Here is a 21,588-nt window from a genome sequence, read left to right on the forward strand (position 1 = left end):
ACTTCCAACTGGGGATGAAATACGGATAGGGTAATTATTGTTGTTAATTGTTGTTAAGTTGCGCTTTTTTTATCTTTATATATTTATATGTACCAATATGCCCTACTTTGCTCCTGAAGAAGCAGATTTAAATCTGCGAAACGCGTGTACCTGCTTTGGGACATGTGTGAAAATTTGAGATTATCAAAAGCTTAATGGTATGTTTTAACTTTTCCAAAGTTGTTTTGTGTAGATGTTTTTCTTGTATATAAAACCACAGCTTTGTCAGACTGCTAGTCTCAGGAGATTTAGATTAAGATTTGGCAATTTTGCTTAGGTGTTGTTAATTGTTCTACCTGGAGGCTCTGACATGAGAAAGCAAATCCCTGCAACTACTAAAAATTCTGAAATAGACAAAACAAAAAAAAAGTCATATACAGATTGACATTCAAAAATCCGGCCATCGACAATCCCGTTCCTTCAGATTTCCGGCATGGATTTTGGAGCGCATTTTCAAATTTACACTGTTTACTGGAGGCGCCGTTTATGTTTTGATGGCGCTGTACTCCAGAATCTTGTTTGCACATGCTTTCCTGCTCATTCCATAAATCGCTACCAGTACAGATTCTAGATTCTCGCTCTGATTCTCAGGGCAGGTATTTGTTTTTAAAAATCTCTCTCTGGGATAAGAAATTTACATTGGCTACTTTTTATGCTCCCAATCACCAACCCACAACGGCCCTCTCTCAATATTTGGAGTTACTGAAAGTTATATGTGTATGTCTGTGTTTTTACTTTATTTGTTGTTTAAGACTATTGGTTTATACCCTATGCCATAAGCTCCCGCTAGCAGAAATGTAGCTGTTCTTGTACAGGTTTATTATGTGCTATATGATCCCTTAGAACTGTTATGCTTTTTTTTTTTTTCCCCTTTTTTTTTGTCATATATTATTTTTTCTTTGGGATATACACAGCTCTTTGGTAGTATATGTCTGTTGATTCGAAGTATACAATGTTATGTTTGTTATGATGTGCGGGATGTATATTTGATTCCTTTGTTATGTTACCTGTTATCTTTTTTTCCTGAAAACATAATAAAACTGATTGAAACAAAAGAAAACTAGGCAGTACTGTTGACTGGTCCTTTGCTTGCTTACATTTTTTAGCGAAGCTTCTTGAGTTCAGGTGCTCTTGAAGAAACACACTACTCTGCTTATTTATTTAGTAAAATCTGCATGTCCTATGATAACTAAATGATCTATACAGATTAAATATCCTTTAAAATCCAGTAATAATTAGTAAAAAAAGACAAAAACCATTGATACTTTGTAAAAACATTTATTTCAAGAGGTAAGTCCCAAAAAAGAGACTTAGTGCAAAAATTTATGTACTCAAAAATAGAAAAAAAGTCCCTTTAGATTTCTTTAAACACCAATAATTTTATCTTTGCAGTAGAAGTAAGATCTGTTCATACTGTAGGTAACATACATAGGTAACACATTGCCCTGGAAGTGTCTGTAAACCATAACCCCACAACAAATTTATAAGCAACATTGCCTATTATCACAGTACTGCTTCATTAAAGACTGAACATTTTAAAGAAGCAAAATACCAATGTGTAAAGGTAGAAACTGTCTTGCTTTGATACCCAAAAAGCTACATAGCTACAGATAAATACCTTTAGCTATTCTTCCCCGCAACTAACATGTGGCACTTGCAAGGGAATGTAAGCGTCCATCAATCAGAGCCTTGGAGAGATGATTGTAGGATTATCTTCGTGAATGGTACAGAGGTATATCTGAATCTCCATGTGCAACCATCACAGCAAAGGCTCATGACTTTACTATAATGATGATGATGGGTTATAACTAGGCCAGTTGCACTTCTGCTATGCAGACCTTCCTATAGACAAAACACATCTGTTGTAAACATCAATTTAGTGCCTAATACCTTTCATGGTATTATATATGATTAAAACAAAGAAAATCTGAGATGTATACAGTATGTAAGGAACATACATGTACAGGTGATTGCTAGGACCCATTCATACTTCTGCATTCATGGCTCATGTAGGGAGGTGTTACAAAAAAAAAAAAAAAAGCGCATGTCAAATGCATGTACCACTGACTTCAGTAGAATAGATGACAGTTCAGGGGTTGCGGTTCATGTTTTTCCCCATTACATTTCTTTAAACGTAACATTTCATATTGAAGTGCATTTCAGGAAAAGCAGGTCAAATGCAGTCTTTTCATTTCATGTGCCGAATTCTGCATTCAAATACATGTGTTTGAAAGGAACACGGTGCATTTGATATGATCATTACATGTATCTTTGTGGTTTTGAAATGCATTTCAGGAGATTGTTTGTTCAGAATGTATTTTGTGTGCTGCTCCATGTATTACAGTGCTAGCAAAATTACACTTATAATCCATCCAAGATGTAGTACCATTTTTATGGAAAATGAGCATCTAAAATGCAAAAGTTTGAATAGGATATTCATACTGATTATAAATATGTCATGTTTTTTCACAGTTTTAGAAAAAAAAATAATTTACATACTTAAGCTGTACTTTAAAACATAATATCTCTTATGAAATCCAGAAGGAAAAAGCAACTTTAATTAAATCTGGCTACTTTTGCGGTTTTGAAACACCCATACTGTTGTAAGCATTGCTTTGCCTGCATTTCACCTGTCTGCAGTGTACATTGTGCAGCGCAGAGCAAAACTGAGAACAAGGAAAGCATCAGAGATCCACTAGATGAGCGCTATGCTTGTTATTATTGTCTGTCTGGAGTCATAAGGGAAGGTATCCAGAGGATGCCTGCTTTAAAGTTTATGGCATATTTTTCCAGTGATTAAAAATGGAAGTCAATACTAAAGGACCAGGACTTAAAGATATCAGACTAACAGTTATTGTTCTTAGTCCTGGTCTGCGGACATCTGTACAGTGCAGACAGACTCAATGTAAGCAAAGCATTGCTGGTAAAAGGCTCATTTCACAGTTTTAACAAAAATGACTAATTTTAGAAGATAAGAATACCGATTAATGTGTACTGACTTTGCCATATTAGCTTTAGGCTCAATTCATTAACCTTTACACACATATCAAAACTTTATTATTTTCAGCAACTATGTGGGTTTAAATATAAATTTTCTAAGATGAAAAAAAAATCCTTAGCTTGGCTTGTTAGTGTCATGAACTGGGCCCAGTAACAGGTTTAGGTAAAGTTATCCTTTATGGCAACAGGCAATATTGCTATGTATAGGTTTTCTTTAAGAGATTTAAGGATTTGCCTGGCTTGAACTGAGGCAGAAAAAAAAAATCACTGGTTGCAGTTCAGACCAAATCACCTGACCTGACTTGCCAGGGCATGTTGTTGCTTAACTAGTGCTCTATAGGTTCTGTCACACCCAGATTTTACACCTCATGTGTGACCTCTTTCTGGCTTCCTCCCCCAATGCCTCAGGCCAGATCTTTTCTCTTGTTCGAAGATACGTTTGCTAGAGAGTTCATACACTGAACTTGCTCGTAACGCTGCTGGAGCTGTTCTTGGCATGATGTCTGCATCTGCTGGGCGTCCTGCAAACTGCAGTTTAGGTCTGCTGATAGGGTGCTCGGGTCCTGAGCACAAACAGCCTGGAGATAGGAAAGCAGTGATTAAAAATTTAAAGCTTAATGTTAGTACTCCAAACTACCAAGAAGTACATAGTGCAATATCTACTTAGGTCCTTGCACTGCACAGCCCCCTCCCTCCGAAATATAAATATGATAAATGAACGTGGATGTAAACAAATGTAGGTATTATATGACATACTTACCTTTCTCCAGCTACCTTCAGAAATGCCTACGTAATGTCATCTTCCTACCTGACATATGTCGCAAGAAGGGAATCCTGCGCTGTGCTGAAGTATTTCCTTGTGAGATTTAGGTTGCTAACAGGTGGAGGTATTTTTGCAAGATTTAGAAAAGAGCAAAGTGAATACATTGAATAAGTAAACCTTGCTCAAAGTGCCACCTAATGTAGCATTTTGGCCATTATATGGAGCTTTTAATATTTCTTGTTTTTAACAATCAGGCCCTCATGGACCTTTGTAGCAGCAGAGAAGCAGTAAATTTTTAGCAGTCTGGTCCCAGCACTTTGCTCTCCCATTGCCAATGTTCACCTGCTCTGCATGTATATTACAGATTAGAAAGCTGCAATGTTATTGATATGAATTGGGAGAAAGGAGCTGAAGTGAAAGTTTTTACTTTTCAGTTTGGGTTTGCTTCAATTCCTATTTACTGCTTGTTATGAATATGCATACAACTGTCAATTGTTTGGAATAGTTTGGCATTACAACATTATATAAAGTACTTACTTCCAGCTGTTCATTTGATAAGCTGAGATGTGGCATTCTCTTTTCCTTTAATATTCTTAATACGTGGTTGGACAGCTGAGTTTTGTGGCTCATCTCTGTCTCCTCCTTATCTGATTCATCCATATTCTTTGGTTCCACTTTAAAAAGAAGAGATAACCATTTTGAGGGGATAGAATAAATGTCACCAGAACAAGTGTTACCACTGGAAGATAGCTCGTTGGCTCCTCCAATGACAAATGCAAAATTCTGGATTTCTCAAAGCTTTCTGTTCTAGCAGCAATGGCTATAATTCCACTTTAAAAAGCATTATCAAAAATGACTCCAAATGCAAAAAACATAGATTACTTTAACACAGGCGCACCAAATAATATCTGCTGTATTCCCCTAACCTGGAAGCTGGGGGCCATCTATGGTGTCCTTCTTCACAGCCTCCAGATACAGCTGTAGCAGCTCTTTGCATTGACGTTCTTCTTCGTGGCGGTCCAGAAGGCGTTGAAGTGTTTCCTTCAGCATTTCTGTCTTTGCGGGTGACATGGCCATATCTGTGCTTAGTTCCTCAGTCTTCACATCAATCAGAGTCTACAGGAAGTAGAGACAATAATAAAGATTCTTGGCAACATTTGAGTTATCCTACTCAAATCAATACGTTTTTTTTCTGGGGCATTTAAAGAACACCTGTCAGGTAAAAGAAAGAAGGGCTTCCATCAATGATCTCCTTCTAAAATAATATGCCTGTATGTTCATTGACCAGGAACAAGTATTAAGCCAGCAATATAGTCGGAATGTTTACATATGTATTCTGGATCAGACACACATTTACAGAAGGGGGGCATTCATGGCAGCCTACATCTTTTTCATTCAGATTCCCCTTCCCTTATCTGTGTTGGGCCACTGATGCCAGATCTCGCACATACTGAGGAACACTAAGGCTAGGTACACACATGCAATGGTTCTCTTCCGATAACTGGCTAAGGGCCGCTATCTGACGAGAATCTTGCATGTGTACAGTGCTTGTCGTCCTTCGACTGAACGAACGCCCTGGCAGATCCACAAACGATGGAAGACTAATGACCGTATTGGAAAAGAAGCGGGAGAGAGCGCAGTGGGGTGCCGCTCCGTTGTTCTCCCCCTCCCCTCTCCATACAGCAGTCATGCATCGTGCAGTCATTTGTCAATGGAAAGGATTGTGAAAGATCCTTTCCAACAACAATTATTGCACATGTCTATATAGCCAAGGGGCTTGTTTCAGACCTGCCTTGGGATCAAATAATCCTGCATCATTTGATCATTTGTTATGTCGCACGAAGTGCGCAGCTGGTAGCTAAAGAACCAGCTTATTCAGATTTAGGCACCACTCCCTGCTGCCATCATTCATTCTCTATAGGGCTGCCTAAGGTAGAAGCTACATGTAGCATCCCCCAAAGGCAGTGGTTCATTGACAGCAAGCCCCTGTAAGTCTGAACCTAGCCCTATTAGGAATTTGTGCAAGGATCTCTCTCTTGCTGTTTGATGCAAGATATTGGTGAAGAAACGGTTAATGTAACCTTCCCAGAATGCAGCAAGGAGGCAATTTATACATCAATATTGTCATAAAGACACCAGGAAGTGGATGTAAGTATATTTATGTATTTTACAGGTAGATTTGATAAACATATGTTATGCCATTGTATATATTTTTATTAAAAAGAGAATTCAGGTTCTGAGGAACAAGGTCTGCTTTAAAGAAGACATGCTTCTAAGGGGAAGGGCTCATTTTAAGAGAAAGTCAAATATAAAAGGAAGTATTGAACTTGTAACACAGTAAATAAACTTGTGTAATGCATCTGGGGCTGAAATGAAAAGTTTCTTTTTCCCTTTATACATGCTTGGTTTGTTTTCACACAACAAAGAGGGTTACACGTCATTGGTCTGCATACCTGAAAGTCTGACTCGGATAACAGAATGATGTTAGACAAGTTCTCCTTCAGCTGTGCGGCCAATACCTTCCACCTTGGAGAATCTGAGCCATCAACGTCATCCATCTCCACCGACTCCCGGGCCAGCCAGGCAGTGCCTCCATCTGAAGACATATCACAGGAATCAGAGTATAGTTCTCATAGGGGACCTCATCCTGCAATGTATGATCTTTGTGACTGTGTTACTCACCAACCTGATAAAAGAATAGCTAAACCCAACAGCATATTGCAGCCTACTGGTTTTGGCTGCATTATAATTTTTTTTTTTAATAAAAGATATCAAGGTACATACAGAGAAAAGAAAATAAAGTGGTCGTAACATACAGTTCAAAAAAGAACATACAGCAGGGTTAGGTTCTAACAATACATAGCTTCAAGCTTGTGGCTTAACGGCCAACCGCATAGAAATACAAACATTGTAACCAACCCGTTGTGCTGTATCAGTAGCAGGAACCATGATATCTTAAGGTTTTAAAAAACATTTTTATAAGAAAAGAAAAATAAAAGAAGAACAAACAAATTAATCAAGAAAGAGAAAGAGAAAAAGGGAAGAAGGAAGGGGGGGGGGGAGAGATGGGGGGGTTAAAGTGGGCATTAACCAGCTATAGAATCAATCATATCTCTGAAACAGTGGCAGAATGCAATTAGGCATCCATCCCAGAATACTCAGGTATCTAGGGGGGTGGTCGTAACAAACGGCAATATTCCTCAGTAGTAATAAAGTGGATCCAGTGGTACCAAGGCTGCATTATTTTTTAAACTTTAGTTTTACCTATTACATGCTTCCTGTTCTGGGGTAAAAAGATCACTCCCCGTTTTACCATTGGAAGTGTTGTCACCATAAGGCAGGATGTGTTGGAACACCGCCATCTTTGTTCACCACCGCTACCAAATGGGACCTGACTTTGTAGTTTACAGAAGAGAGCAGGGATCGTTAATATGTTGTTTTAGATTTCAGTTCAATACACAGGAAGTTACCAGGACATTGGATTTCAGACAAAATCAACCAAGTTGGTTGGACAGAAATTGTAGGCAGGTGGCAGTCCCTGTATTGTGACCCAGCTCTTCAGTAAGCACCCAAAAATTAAAAAGGTGGTGCACCCTGCTAAAACAGGCTGGGGAGAACACTGAACCAATATTATTATTAACCTCCTCACACGCACAGCTCCAAGACTTTTCTAGATCTGCCCCGACTCTCTGGAATGGTCTTCCTCATCCTATTGGGCTTACTCCTACTTTCTGCTCATTTAAAGGAGTGCTAAAACCCAATGCTTCAACCTCACCTACCCTTCTTTTTCAGTCTCCTAAACCCTCACTATTCACCCACATTTCCATATCCCCCTCCTATTGTGTGATAATTCCCCCACCTCTTAGATTGAAAGCTCTTCAGGGCAGGGTCCTCTCCTCCTCCTGTGTCACTGTATCTGTCAGTCATTGCAACCCCTATTTTTTGTACAGCACTGCTTAATAGGTTGGCGCTATATAAATTCTGTTTGATAATAATAAAATGTAATATTATTATTATTATTATTATTAATAAACAGGATTTATATAGCAACAATATATTACGCAGTGCTGTACAAAAAATAGGGGTTGCAATGACAGAGAGATACAGACAGTGACACAGGAGGAGGAGAGGACCCTGTCCCGAGGAGCTTACAATCTAGGAGATGGGGAAGTATCACACAATGGGGGGGGGGGGGGGGGGGGTTGATGTTCTATACTTGGAGAAAATACATTTACCTTGAACGAAACTGATAAAGCCACCAAATCATAGGAGCTATCTAATCATATGCAGATGAAATAGGCAGACGGGAATTCGTTTTTCATAACTGCATAATTCAAATGAATTGTTGTACAAATGAGTGTTATATTTGGAATGCCTTTAGTAAATCAGCCTATTTGATCTCACCCCACCCCAACATACTCATCTTTCCTGTACTATCTAAACAAATGATGCCAGATTTTTGTTACAGGTTTCTCCTGTGTAACCAATGATATCAAAGTCGAAGTGTAGGCACAACAACTCTTCTAAATATTCTTAATACCTGCAAAGGGTATGAATGAACTGCATTAAATACCAGATATAATCTTTTAGTGATATCATCACTGTGCCGCATATTGCTTGTACATTAGGCAGAGTGGGGGGAGGGGTCTAACAGGCTCCACCTTGTACTGGCTGTCTGTAGAAATCTATAGGAGGGGCGGATACAAGACCAGTCACCCCGCACAAGGACAAAGAGGAGCTGTAACTGGTCTTTATTAGAGGAGGGTCTTGCAAAGTGCCACCACCAGATCTGGAAGAAATACATAAAGCTTCCTATAACTCAGGCAGCAATACACTGCTTTTGTACTTTGACACTTTTGCTTATTCTGGAGATAAACTAACCTAGCATGCATATTATGGAATATCAAAACTGCATTCCATCTATCTGACCAAGTGGCCATACCCCTTTTTGTCCATTTCCCCCCATCCTTGTATCACATACCTACTGTAGTCGGAGCCCATTTCTTGTTTCCTTGCAGAATAAGGAACTCTGTGTCTTCAGGCAAACACAAAAAATAATCCTCATCGTCCACAATTGTACCGTCTTCAGCCAGGACGAGGGTGACCGGCTCCTTCGTGGGGTCCACATTGAGAATTTTAAATGCTGGGAATAAAAAAATAAAAAAAACAAGAAACAGAATTCTGAATAAAGAATTTATAAAGAAGAGGCAATCTGATGACAGCTCAAACGACAGCTAAATTTTATACCAACATATTCATAACAGAGGAACCAGGTGCCGAATATTGCTTTGACTGCAACTGAGAAACCGATCATTAAAGAGGAAGTAAACACAAACCTCGCCCAAAACAAAAAATAAATACACTTACCCTCAATACCATAGCGCAGCTGATCGGTCCGGAGGTGTCTTCCATCGGGTCCCGCGTCGTCCCGGCATCCGTCTTGGGACTGGCGCTCCGGGCGCCGCCATATTCTCCTCTTTTACCAGATTCTTTATCCTAGGTCACCCGGCCAAGGTGCGAGATTTGGTGATGTAGGTTGGAAAAGAAATTGGCCAATCTCACTCCGCGTGCATTATCTCTTTTGGCGAAAAGGCTCCTCCTGAACATCTCGGGCATGCGCAGAAGGATCGCTCAAGAGCCTCCCAGGATACGTGACGTAGATATCCCGGGAGGTTCTGTGCTCCCATTCATTCTCGATCGCTTAGGTACTCGAGAATTAGGCGGGGGTGCTGCACCCTTTTGTTTTTTTTTAAAAAAAAGGGTGTTGCACCTAAAACAACATAATTTTTACTTTACATAAAAGAGAAAAGTGAAATTTCTGAGTTTAGGTATGCTTTAATATTGTTTGCCAAAAAGCCGCCTTTTGCCTATCTGTTCTTTATTTACCTATTTTGGGGTTATGAAAGGTTTCGGTTACCTTTTCTATTTTTAAAAAAATTGTAATTTTTATTAAGTTTTCATATAATAAACAACATAACAACACATAAAAGAGTAAGGTGCAGGTACACAACCAAGAAACATACAATAACACTAACAATATAATAACCAAGGTAGGTAGCAGGGTTCTCCCCAGGCACTTTTAACTGGGCGCACCACCCGGCACTTTTCAGCACCCACCCGGCTGTTTTTGGGTGGTTACCAAAGAGTTTGGTCACAATACAGGGGCTGCCACCCACCTAAAATTTCTTCCCACCCAGGTTAAAAAAATTTCTGGGTTGAGCACTGGGTAGGATATAAATAACTCCAACAAAATTACAGCAAAATAAAGAACTTCTGCGGAAGGCTTTTTCCATACACCACAGCATGTGCAATCTACAATTCCAGTAATATCTTGAATTAGACCAAAAATGTTTTGGTAAATCAAACAAAGAAAAGGAAAAATTAGAAGAAAAAGGGCGAAGAGAGGGGAAGAGCGTGGATACTAGAAGAATGCAGAACAAATGGTAAATATATGGCAATTAATTAGGAGGAGTTCTCGGAGTTAGGAGGGGATAATAGAAGGAGACACATTGGAAGGGGCTAGCTGAAGATTACCTATCACATGTTGAAACATATTAGTGGCTGATAACAGATATAAGTCCCATGGTGCCCAGATTGCTGTGAATTTATCATATCATAAATCCTGGCCGTAAGAAGTTCCATGAGTTGGACTTCTTTGATTCTAGCATATAGATCCAATAAGCCAGGGGTGAGGTAGATTTCCATTGTCTAGCGATAAAGCACCTGGCTGCGGTGAGTATATGATATGTCAATTTCCTATTCAGTTTAGTGAGAGTGGAAATAGGAAGACTTAGCAGAAGAGTAACTACATCAAGCGATACATGTAAGCGGTACTTAGAGAATCTCTGAGAGTTGATTTTTGCCCAATAGGGACATATGAGCAAACAGGACCAGAAAATAAGATAAATACCAATTTCCATAGCACATCTCCAACATATATTGCTTGTAGTAGGAAAAATCACATGCAGTTTATTTGGAGTATAATACCACCTCATAAGTACAAAAAAAAAAGTATATTGAAAATGCCTTGATCATGTTGGTAATTGCACCCGATGCATTTCGCCTAAGCGAAAAGCATTTTCAATATATGGCATCAATATTGTATATATGTTGTGTTGAGTTGGAATATGTCTAAGGCCAATTTAAGAGTTTGTGGACCCTCAAAAAAAGTCTTGATGGTCCAATATCAAACCAGTTAAGGATATAGTATTATACCTTGACACTGTGCGAATCACTTTCTGTATCTAATGTATACTTATGTATGATCAAATTGTTTTGTATGACAAATGTAATGTAATTTGTCTATGAGATCTGTGAACTGATGTACAATTACGGTAATTGATATACTAAATATAGGTTTTCTGTTTTTGTGCAAAATCCCTGCTCTCTTTTCTTTCACTTTTATTGATTTGTTCTAAAATGGAACTTTTAATTGATGCAATACAACCAACAAAAATGACAGTGGTAAAACGCGCCAGTTCTGCATAGGCAGACAGAGCTTATGGAGGATAATTAGCCGCATACAAAGTATTATATGACGCAGTAAGAAATGACCAAATATTTACCATGGTCCTGTCGCAGTGATATGGGTATAGCGCCTGAAGTTGCTGCCGGAGAGATGGCAGGAAATTTATAAAGAGAGCTTCCGTTTTAGACCGGATAGGGAGCCAAACTCATCTGTTACCTTTTCTAATGGTGATAGCTTTACCACCACGGATCCCTATTGTAGCCAATGGTGTTCTCTGTCTAAACATGATGAATAGATCTGCTCAACCTGATCACTTCTTTATAAATATGCTGATTGGACAATACAAATGAAAAAATTTGTGTTTAATTTTATTTAGCAAATCACTACTTTTTAAGACTGGAAGTGTAATTGTACAACAATACAGGAAACTTCTACTTCTGATAAAACTCAGATTTATCTTTCACCTCCCAGGCTGCCCTTGAATGTGCTGGACACCTGCGTGGTGCCAAGGTACACACTGCCATGGCAGGGAACAGTACAGGACAGGTCAGGTCATTAATCCTCGCCCACAACCCCAAAAATTTACCTTTGTCATGCAGCTCTTGTAATGATGAGGCGGCCACCCCGTGCCTCTCCTTGTTACCCCTCACACTCAAAACACAGCGCTTCATAGTCTCCGGTGCTGGAAAGAATCTGATCACGTGTAAGACAAGCCTCCGGACGCCGCTTCCGCATTCTCGGATCGGAGAGCATGCCGGGAATTGTAGTGCATGTTCCAATGAACCCTTTAGCTGCTGGAAGAAAGTTTACAGAAAGTCATTACTGTGTAGAGATATCCTGATATAATACAAAGGAATTTGGTGTATATGTAATATATCATCATACAGGAGAATATGGTGTATATATATATATGATCATACAGGGGAATATGGTGTATATATATTATATGATCATACAGGAGAATATAGTGTATATGTAATAAATGATGATACAGGAGAATATGGTGTATTTTTATACTGGAGAATATGGTGCTTATGGTAATCCACTGGAACCTTAGAGAACTGTCAGGATCCTTCTGCCCTGATCACCTAGCTTTCTTGTACATGACCCCTCATCACCCCTCTATAGGCACAATGCTTTGCTAGTCCCGGACCTCCAGGGAAATTTGCTAGCACCCAGGCACAGGGAAGAGTCACGTGATAAACGGTGACAGCTCTAGACACGTGATTCACAAGCCTTGCAGGGGTCACAGTCCGGCGCTCGGCTCTCCGCGCTTCTGCCTGGCTGATGTTGTGCGCTCGGCGGTCGATCAGTGAGGTCTGGGAAAATGGCCTCCTCGGATCGGGTTGAGCCGCCTGTCCAGGTGAGTGCGGGGAGGGCGCTGGGCAACCGCCACACAGCGGGGAGGGCGGTACGTGTGACCCTGATATGTGCCTCATACCTCCCCCATTATCTGCACCTAACTGCTTAATGTACGGAAGGAGGGCACCTGACACCCGCCCCCTACCATGTGTACCTCATACCTCCCCCATCATCTGCACCTGACTGCCCTATATACAGGAAGGGGGCAACAGACAGACCCCAACTCAACCACAAGTACCTCATACTCCCTATATCTGCACCTGACACCCCCTCTGCCATGTGTACCCCATACCTGCCTGTCACCTGCCTATATGCCTCATACCTCTTCCAATATCTGCACCTGGGGCACCACACACCTTGTCATGGCTGCCCCTCTGCTTTATAGCTCCTCTCTAATACTGGGCCCATTTACACAGTGCCTCCCCCTCACTACTGTGCAGCCTCTCTTAGTGCCTCATACCTTCCGCTCATTCCTTTACAGCTTCACTCAGTGCCTCATACCTCTCCCTCACTACTGTACAGTTTCACTCAGTGCCTCATACCTCTATCTTAGTACTGTACAGTTTCATTCAGTGACTTATACCTTTCCCTTAGTACTGTGCACCTTCACTCAGTGCCTCATACCTCCCCCTCAGTACTGTGCAGCTTCACTCAGTGCCTCATACCTCTCCCTCAATACTATACAGCTTCACTCAGTGCCTCATACCTCTCAGTACTGTGCAGCTTCACTCGGTGCCTCATACCTCTCCCTCAGTACTGTGCATCTTCACTCAGTGCCTCATACCTCTCCTTCAGTACTGTGCAGCTTCACTCAATGCCTCATACCTTCCCCTCAGAGCTGTGCAGCTTCATTCAGTGCCTCATACCTCTCCCTCACTACTGTGCAGCTTCACTCAGTGCTTCATACCTCTATCTTAGTACTGTGCAGCTTCACTCAGTGCCTATACCTCAGTAATTTACTCCTTCACTCAGCGTTGCCTTTTACGCAGTGGCCCGTGCCTCTGGCTACGTACACACGTCGGAGGATTCTTGTCTGATTATCGCTTTGCGGCTACTATCGAATGAGAGTCTGACGTGTGTACAGTGTTCGTCCGACGTCCTTCATAAATCCATCCTTGCGGAGGATCCACGAACGATCGTAATACAAGTGAAGGGAGGAGAGCACAGTGGGGTGCTGCTTGCTCGTTGTCCCTCCTCCCCTCTCCATAGAGCAGATTGGTGTTGTATGTACATCGCTCGTTCATGCATCATTAAAAAGGATTGCTAACCCCCCCAGTTGTGTTTCCCTTCACTCATTATATTGTGCTCCCCCCTTAGCTATTTATCTACATTCAGTGTTTTGTTTCTTCCTTAGTTTTTTTTTTCTCCACATTATATTAACTGATAGTGCTACATCAGAGATACATTGGACCTCATTCTCTTGCCCTGCTCATCCACATTTCACCTTTGCTCCAGTGTCGGGCGTTTTCACCTGACCTTTGCTCACAGAGTGGAATCTGCCTGTATTGCACGCTGTCTTCCAGAGGTATATGTTTATTTCAGCCAGCAGGAATTCCCTCATTTACTGCAGATAACCAACAAAAGTTTCTACACCTTTCTGTAAATTTCATATTGTGAGTTTGGTAAGAAGGAAAAAAAGTTTGTAGATATGTTTCACTTCCCGGTTTGTCCATTTCTGGTAGTAAATGCTCCTGAAGTATCCATTGCTTGCACATGACCGCTGTCATTGGGAACTGTATTACAGACAGAAAGTTGTGTCTATGTTATCATCCTGATTTAAATAAATATACACTGATCACCTTTTATTAATAGAACATTTCTCATTGGTCATAGGAGACTAAAAATCCTGCCTATCAAAACAATTATTACTAAACCAGAGTTCCTTATATCACTGCTTGCAAATTCAACTTTGTTTTTTAAAAGTAGTGCCTTAATCTTGAACAAAAGGCAAAAATCCTTTAGGCCTGCTATGGCATTGGAAGAAAACCCCAAAACTAAAATATACATATATACACACAACTTTTTGCTAGGTACTGAGAGTATAAGGACGAGTGGCCCAAACCAATCAGGATGTAGCTTGTTGCGTGGTGCTTTTAGCTCCTTGGGACTGGAGAAACTTTAAACTTTTTTTAGGATCCTTGGGGCCTGTGGTCTTGAATTAGCATCTTCCAAGTAAGGAGAGATCCATGTTTTTAAAACTCTCAAAGGCAAGGCTGCTAGAGGTACTGATAGCCATAAGGGATCTCTGTATACCCTGAAAGTTTCAGCTCCATGCAACACAAAGTTCGGGAGATATGAGGGATGTTACACAATAGGTAGGTAGCATGATATGATGACCAGACACAACTGTCATATTGTGCTACTGCTGACATCATTGCACAGGGCCAGTCCAATGGTAGTACAAATCCAACAGGCTGCACAATCTGATAGGACAAAGGCTCATAGTTTGGGGCTGTTGATATATTATCCATGATGGCAGCACCCAACAGTAGTCTTAGGACTTGTATGTGTACAGGGTGTTTACAGCCATATACCAATAATAAATTATGTTTAACAGGGTCTCTCTAAAGACAAAGCTATATTATACATTTTATTATGCAGAATGTTGTGTCAAGTAAATAGTATACCAAATGCAAACTGTGCAAACTGAGATAAGGGAGGTTTTCTTGCATGCATGTTGGAAAAATCTTTTTTCTTCTTTTATTATTCATTATTATTTAAACCCCATTCTTCATACTGCGAGGTCTTCCAGCAGCAATAAGGAAACCTGGGACATTTACCAGTCTGACAATACACCTTGGACTAATGTCTCTCTTATTTATTTTTCAGAGTGGCACCTCGCTGAACAATGAAAACAGGGTCCCCCGAGAGCAGTTGGTAAGTAACTTTTACATCACAGCTTTAAAATTATTGCATATTTTTTCAGTAGTTTCAGCAACTCCAGTTCCTAAACTTATTGTGTTGTTGTCACCCTATATAATGTTTGGGGATAGAGAGTAAGATAACAACTAGATAACAAGCTGAACTCGAGAAAAAAAGAATACATTGTATTTCCTGAGTCTTGGTGTGCTGAGGGTATTTCTTCCAGATCTTTTCTGGACCCACTGTTGTTGCTGTCTCTCTATGTTTAGGGTGCGTGGTCTTGTATCCACCCCCTTTGTTGTTGGGTGGACCAGCTGGTTGCTTTCTACCCACTGCTGTACTTTCTGCATAAGTTATGTAAAACAGGGTGAGATGCTACTGCTTCTTCTGCATGGAAATCTGTGTGTTTACCAAAAAATTTATTGTGCAAAGTGGATTTATATGTGTTGAGACGAATACCAAACATATTTATATACCGTATTTTTCGGACCATAAGACGCACTTTTTTTCCCCCTAAAGTGGGGGGAAAATCAGGGTGCGTCTTATGGTCCGAATGCATATTTTTTTACTGGTGCGTCTTATAGTCCGGAGCGTCTAATGGTCCGAAAAATACGGTAATTGTTTTTTATGGCATGTTAAAGGCTCACTTCAGCCAAATTTGTCATTTTTGTTTTGGCTAGAGTGGGAAATTACAATTACAGTTGTCATATTGTTATTTCTGTATGTCACCTTATTGGGGAATCTTTACTCTCGCTTTCTCTCACTGTGACATCTGTATAAGAAAGGGGAGGGTGCAGTTGGTCTGGGTAGCAACAAAAATTTTAAAAGAAATATGTACCATTATTTGCACCACCGTGCACTTTTCAGTAACCAACTGCCTTTTTGGTTTTGAGGGCTCTTTTAAAGGAGCAGAAGGAGCAGGCTGAATAGGACAAGGAAGACCATTCCAGAGAGTTGGGGCAGCTCTAGAAAAGTCTTGGAGCCGTGTGCTTGATGAGGTTATGAGTAAGGAAGTCATTAGTAGGTCATTGGAGGAGCAAAGAGAGCAGCTAGGGAGGTATCTTCTTATTTTGACAGGATGTGAGGAGAAATCTCTCTCTTTTTTTCTAGCTATTGATAGGCCTATTGTTTTTACAAATTTTAAAATGAAAAAAATAGTTTTGCCCTGATTTGATTCTTGCATTTCAAAATTCTGGAAATAGAAATTATTATTATTAAACAGCGTTTATATAGCACCAACATATTATGCAGCACTGTACATTAAATAGGGGTTGCAAATGACAGACAGATACAGACAGTGACACAGGAGGAGGAGAGGACCCTGCCCAGAAGAGTTTTTCTCTTTTGCCGTTACCAGTGTTGCAAATATAGGGGACCCTAAATGTCCAAAGGGCCATGCAATAGTTTTCATATATTTACATTAGTTTGTGGTAAAATACAATTTGTGTGTGCTCCAGAACTATTAGTTTTTAGTGGCAGCCCAAAGCACTTACAATAGAGGGCTATGCATCACAATTGTACCCCACCCCAATACACACGACAGGCAGTTTGGTGCATTAAAAAGTCATGTCAAGCTTTTATTTCAGGTTGGGTTTATACCAACAAAAAATGAGCATGATAAGAAAACAAATCATAACTTACAATTAGGTTACAGAGCTATAAAGAGATGAAAATGTATGACTTTAATTAGACTTAAGTAATATTCTCTTGTACAATAAGGCTAACCAATAATAAGAGACTTAATGTAAGTTATATCGAAAGGAATTTGATGAAACAGAGTAAGTAGGTAAATCATTGTGCAAAAATACTCAAGTTAGGCCACTATTATACACAAAGAAAGTGCCAATGAAAACAAAACATGAAATAAAAACATCAACAAAAAACAATAAAGCCATCAAGATTCAAAAACAAATTATATAAAAGAGAAGAAAAGTATAGTCTTAGGCCTAAAAAAAAAAATCTTTGAAGGCCAAAAAAAGAAATCTTTGAAGATCTAACCCCATCACCTTGATGTGTTTGAGGAACAATAAAAGCCAGGGGTACAAACGAGGTAAAAGAGGGTACACACGGCTAAATGTTCTCAGATAGCATATCGTACTTTGCCGAAACCTAAATGCACGGGGATTCCAGATGTTGTAATGTATTAGAGCGTCAGTCCTGGTCAGGTTGATTGATTGGTTCCACAACAGGGAAGAAAAGAGCTGGGTTTTGTTGGAAGACACTCTTTCTCCAGTAGATTTGGGATCTCTTCACTGTATAGATCAACACCTCCTTGGAACAAACCCCCTTCTGCTCGGTCTTACATTTGATCTTCTACATTTATGGGATAATCTCCTTCGAGGAGGCCGCGTTTCTACATGCCCGGGTCCTATGACACCTCTTTTTCATAACCCGGCCTTTCCTCCAACAATGCATAAAAGTGTTTCCTGATTTGGTCATTGCCGGATGATCGCTACCTTGGTGGTATACTACACAATAGTCGGGCACCCACCATATCCTCAATTCAAGCTCGGACGAGCAGTAGGATGATCGTATGGTTTACATACAGGCAGGTACACTCCCAAATATCCTCGTTCCCAGACACATCTCTATTGTCCAGAGGTCTGACGGGTGTTGAGGCATTATTGCGGTCGCCCTCACTACCCACTAACATAATTTCGTTACTTTATGATCTACTTATTAGGGAAGCTTCTTCGGGCACTCCAGTATATGCGTGATACTGGGAGTCTGAATTGGGCATAGTTGTATCCGCAGAAGACTGGAAGAAATCCTTTGCTTTCACACATAAGCTCACTGTCACCTGTAGGACACAAGAAACTAATAACAAGACATTAGCACGATGGTACCTTTGTCTGGCTGACCACCATCACATTTCTCCCACCATCTCAGATCAATGAGGTTCCATGATCCACATTTGGTAGGCGTGCCTAATGATTTGTCGGTTTTTGGAAATTATTATAAAAATCTTTAATGATTGTACCGGCTCAATATGCCCAAAAACCCTAAGGTTACTTGCTGTCCATGATTCTGGGCTTGGTTTAAATCATTAAGTGCCAGCCATTTTTTACAACTGCCAGAATGCTTATCCCGAGGTTTTGGAAACAAGCTGTAACTCCAGCCGTTAAAGACTGGTTAGCTAAAGTGGAAAAAATCTGACATATGGCACAATTAGTGGCAGAGGATGATGATAGGATGGAACAATTTAAATGTACTTGATTGGCATGGGATTGTTATAAGGAATCTCCCCACTTCGGTAGGTGTATCTCGCCTGATTGTTGTTATCAACATATTATAACATTAGGTGATTAGGATCATGATAATGAAGATATGTTCATTTATGGCATCTTTTCACATATCTTTCATAAATTTTGCACCCTTCCTCCCCTTTTCTTACTCCCCTTCTACCCCCACTTACCTAGGCTTGAATGTTGTCCGTTTTGTTTTGTCTTTTCGTTTTATTTGTTATTTGATTATTGGGTTGTACTATCAGGGTACGGAATTTTGATTTGTATTTTTCATATGCATCTGTATGCTGACATGTCAGTCTTCTTGTAGACTGGGAAGTGGCACTGGTGGCCTCCTAGTCTGTACAAGTTGAATTTTTAGGTTGTGACTATTTATATATGCTGCAATTACTAGGTTGGCCTTTGTATTCCTGATTGTGTTTTCATTTCATTGTATTATGGTTTTTTTTTTAGTTCTACCCAATGTTTGTTGTGTTTTATGTCTTTGTCAAATTAACCTTCTGGGCGTTACACTGATGTCTAGATTTCTGTACCAAAAGCGTTACACTGTTTTTCATGAAATTTTTTTTTTTACATTTTAGACCTGTAAGTTACAGAAATATGTCCGAATAGGGGTCTAGTAGATATAATGAATAAAAAAAATGTTTGAAACACACAATCATGTAAAAAAAAAAAAAATGTACTTTTAATAAAATCCTATCCTATTTTTTTTGCATAGAAATTTTTGTTTATATTGTGGGCTTGTAATTCTTAGTGTTAACTCCCGGGTATGATAATTATATTTATTTATTATATTAAAATCATAAATTATAATATAATACATAAATATAAATAATAATTTAAAACAATAATGAAATAATAGACAACAATGTAATCTAAAAATAAAATTAAAAATGTACTTTTATTTTTATTTCATGTTGTGTGCTGTTTTTGTACTGTAAAAACCATTTAAAAGCAGATAATTCCCTCCCTGACACACCCCCATACATCACCAATCACATCACCCGGAAGATGACTCATCCTCCGGGTGATGTGAGGGGGGGATTTCCCTGCGTGCCTTACACAGAGACACAGGCACACGCTGGAAGCTGCTGGTATCTCCGGAGAGATGCACAGTACAATGTAGGATTTCTGCATTGTGCTATACATCTCACTACAGATGCCAGCAATAGGAGCTGCGGACACTGGGTGAGTATTTCCTTTCAGTTGTAATCCGATTGTCATACAATGTATGACAATCGGATTGCAACATAACATTTGTTTACATTTAACCACCTGGTGACAAAAACTCGGGGGTAACGAAAATTGCAAAAGTTTTTAGCCCGAGCATGCTCGGGCTTAACGGCAAGGTGGTTAAAACCAATAAAGATATATTATACAAAAGAGGGTAAACACACAAATGTACAGGAAGAATAGAAAGGGAGGGGGGAGTGATAAGTAAAAAGGGGAAAAAAGGGAGAAGAGGGGTGCAAGCTCACTATGACACCAAAAGGTAAAGCCTACAGCTGGACCAAGCTACTTGGAGATAATAAATTCAATATTGTGTCAGTCTTTAGAGTGGAAGAATATTTCCAATAAAGCCAATGAATTTGAATTACTTGAGTGAGTGAGTCTCTTTCAGAAATGAGGGTAGAAATGAGGCTCCTTATCTGATGAAGCTCATTCATTTTACAAACCAATTGTGGCACTGAAGGGGTGCCTCACTCTTTGTAGTAAATAGATGTTGTTGTACTAATTCAGTTCAATTTTCCATTCAGTAAATTAAGTGATAATTTTGTATGTACTCGAATATAAACCAATTTTTTTTTTTTTAACCTGAAAGTGCCATTAGAAAAAGAATCTTTTGTACTTACAAGCTTTATATTTTGATTCATACTCTTTGTACTGTTTTATTATTGATACTTTGCGCTATTGGCACATTTTTGTTTGTTTTAACTTTTCAAAAAAACGTTTGTACCAGAAAAAGAAACTTGGTTTATACTCAGGTGACATCTAGTGGCATGTCCTGGAACTGCATTTTTATCTGGTTTGACAGATCAGAGCTGTCAAAGACAAGCTGTTTTTAACAAAAGAGAACACATCAACTGCTGGGCAACAATAAACGCCAAAGATCATTTAAGAACAAGTAACGCATTGTAACCAAGTCAAAGATACAAAATAGGCTGAAATAAGAGGGGGGAGGCGGAGAAAAACATGTGATCTTAATTTTTCCCCTAAATGTTTAAAACATAACATTATGTCATTGATGTATTTATATTTTGCAGTTCATTTTAATTACAGTTTTGAACGGTAACTGTTACATTTTGATCTCTAGGTTTTTACTCTAGTCCATTGTTTCTCAACCAGGGTTTCGTGGAATCCTGGGGTTCCTCCAGGGGTTGTCAGGGGTTCCTTTTAAGCAATGAGTAATTTGTTTTTTTGTTTTTTTTTTTTGTTTTGTTACAATAACTTTTATTGAGTTTTACAAGGTTACAAGTTATAACAATAAAATGATACAATGTTACAACAAAATGAAGTAACATGAAATTATATAATTCAAGGTATAACATAAAAGAAAAATAAATGCATATAATGTAATGAAGATAACTTCTAAGAAAGAGATAATTAAAGAAATAAGTAAAAGAGAAGAGGAAAATAAAATGTAATATTCTTTCAGGGGAGATATATATAACTGTATTATATAGAAAGAGTGTCTATATTTTATTTAGTATAGTTTATCCAAGGGTCCCAGATCTTTGGATATTTATCATGTGTATTTTGTGTGATAGAAGTTAGTTTCTCATTTATCATAATATTATTATTTTTCTTTATTAATATTTTATATTTGAGTAATTTGCGCCTCTCAGGTT

General features: G+C 39.3%; 2 protein-coding genes across 2 annotated transcripts in view; one reads left to right on the forward strand and one right to left on the reverse strand.

Annotated features, from left to right (window-relative positions):
- Positions 1-1,301: 1,301 nt before the first annotated feature.
- LOC140340739 (DNA fragmentation factor subunit alpha-like) lies at positions 1,302-11,981 on the reverse strand. The gene is made up of 6 exons (XM_072426112.1): positions 11,857-11,981; positions 8,784-8,945; positions 6,256-6,398; positions 4,729-4,918; positions 4,340-4,476; positions 1,302-3,617 (listed from the first exon to the last, which is right to left on the reverse strand). The coding sequence occupies exons 1-6, from the start codon at positions 11,939-11,941 to the stop codon at positions 3,444-3,446; spliced, it is 891 nt and encodes a 296-aa protein (XP_072282213.1). The 5' UTR covers positions 11,942-11,981; the 3' UTR covers positions 1,302-3,443.
- A 523-nt stretch (positions 11,982-12,504) lies between these two features.
- Positions 12,505-21,588, forward strand: part of PEX14 (peroxisomal biogenesis factor 14) — a 107,031-nt gene continuing 97,947 nt past the window's right edge. Inside the window, exons 1-2 of the mRNA XM_072425669.1 lie at positions 12,505-12,633; positions 15,462-15,509. Coding sequence (XP_072281770.1) covers positions 12,598-12,633; positions 15,462-15,509 — 84 coding nt within the window. The 5' untranslated portion in view covers positions 12,505-12,597. The remainder of the gene's footprint in view (positions 12,634-15,461; positions 15,510-21,588) is intronic.

The sequence above is a fragment of the Pyxicephalus adspersus genome, chromosome 11, assembly GCF_032062135.1.
Source record: "Pyxicephalus adspersus chromosome 11, UCB_Pads_2.0, whole genome shotgun sequence".
Taxonomy (NCBI): Eukaryota; Metazoa; Chordata; class Amphibia; order Anura; family Pyxicephalidae; genus Pyxicephalus; species Pyxicephalus adspersus.

Bases quoted from the DNA above. Each gene is read 5' to 3' on its own strand.
- LOC140340739 (XM_072426112.1), bottom strand. From the start codon at position 11,941: ATGAAGCGCTGTGTTTTGAGTGTGAGGGGTAACAAGGAGAGGCACGGG. The intron at 4,919-6,255 runs GTATGCAGACCA...TACTTCCTGTAG, and splicing joins TATCCGAGTCAGACTTTCAG to ACTCTGATTGATGTGAAGAC. The intron at 4,477-4,728 runs GTTAGGGGAATA...TTCTTTTTAAAG, and splicing joins AGATGGCCCCCAGCTTCCAG to TGGAACCAAAGAATATGGAT.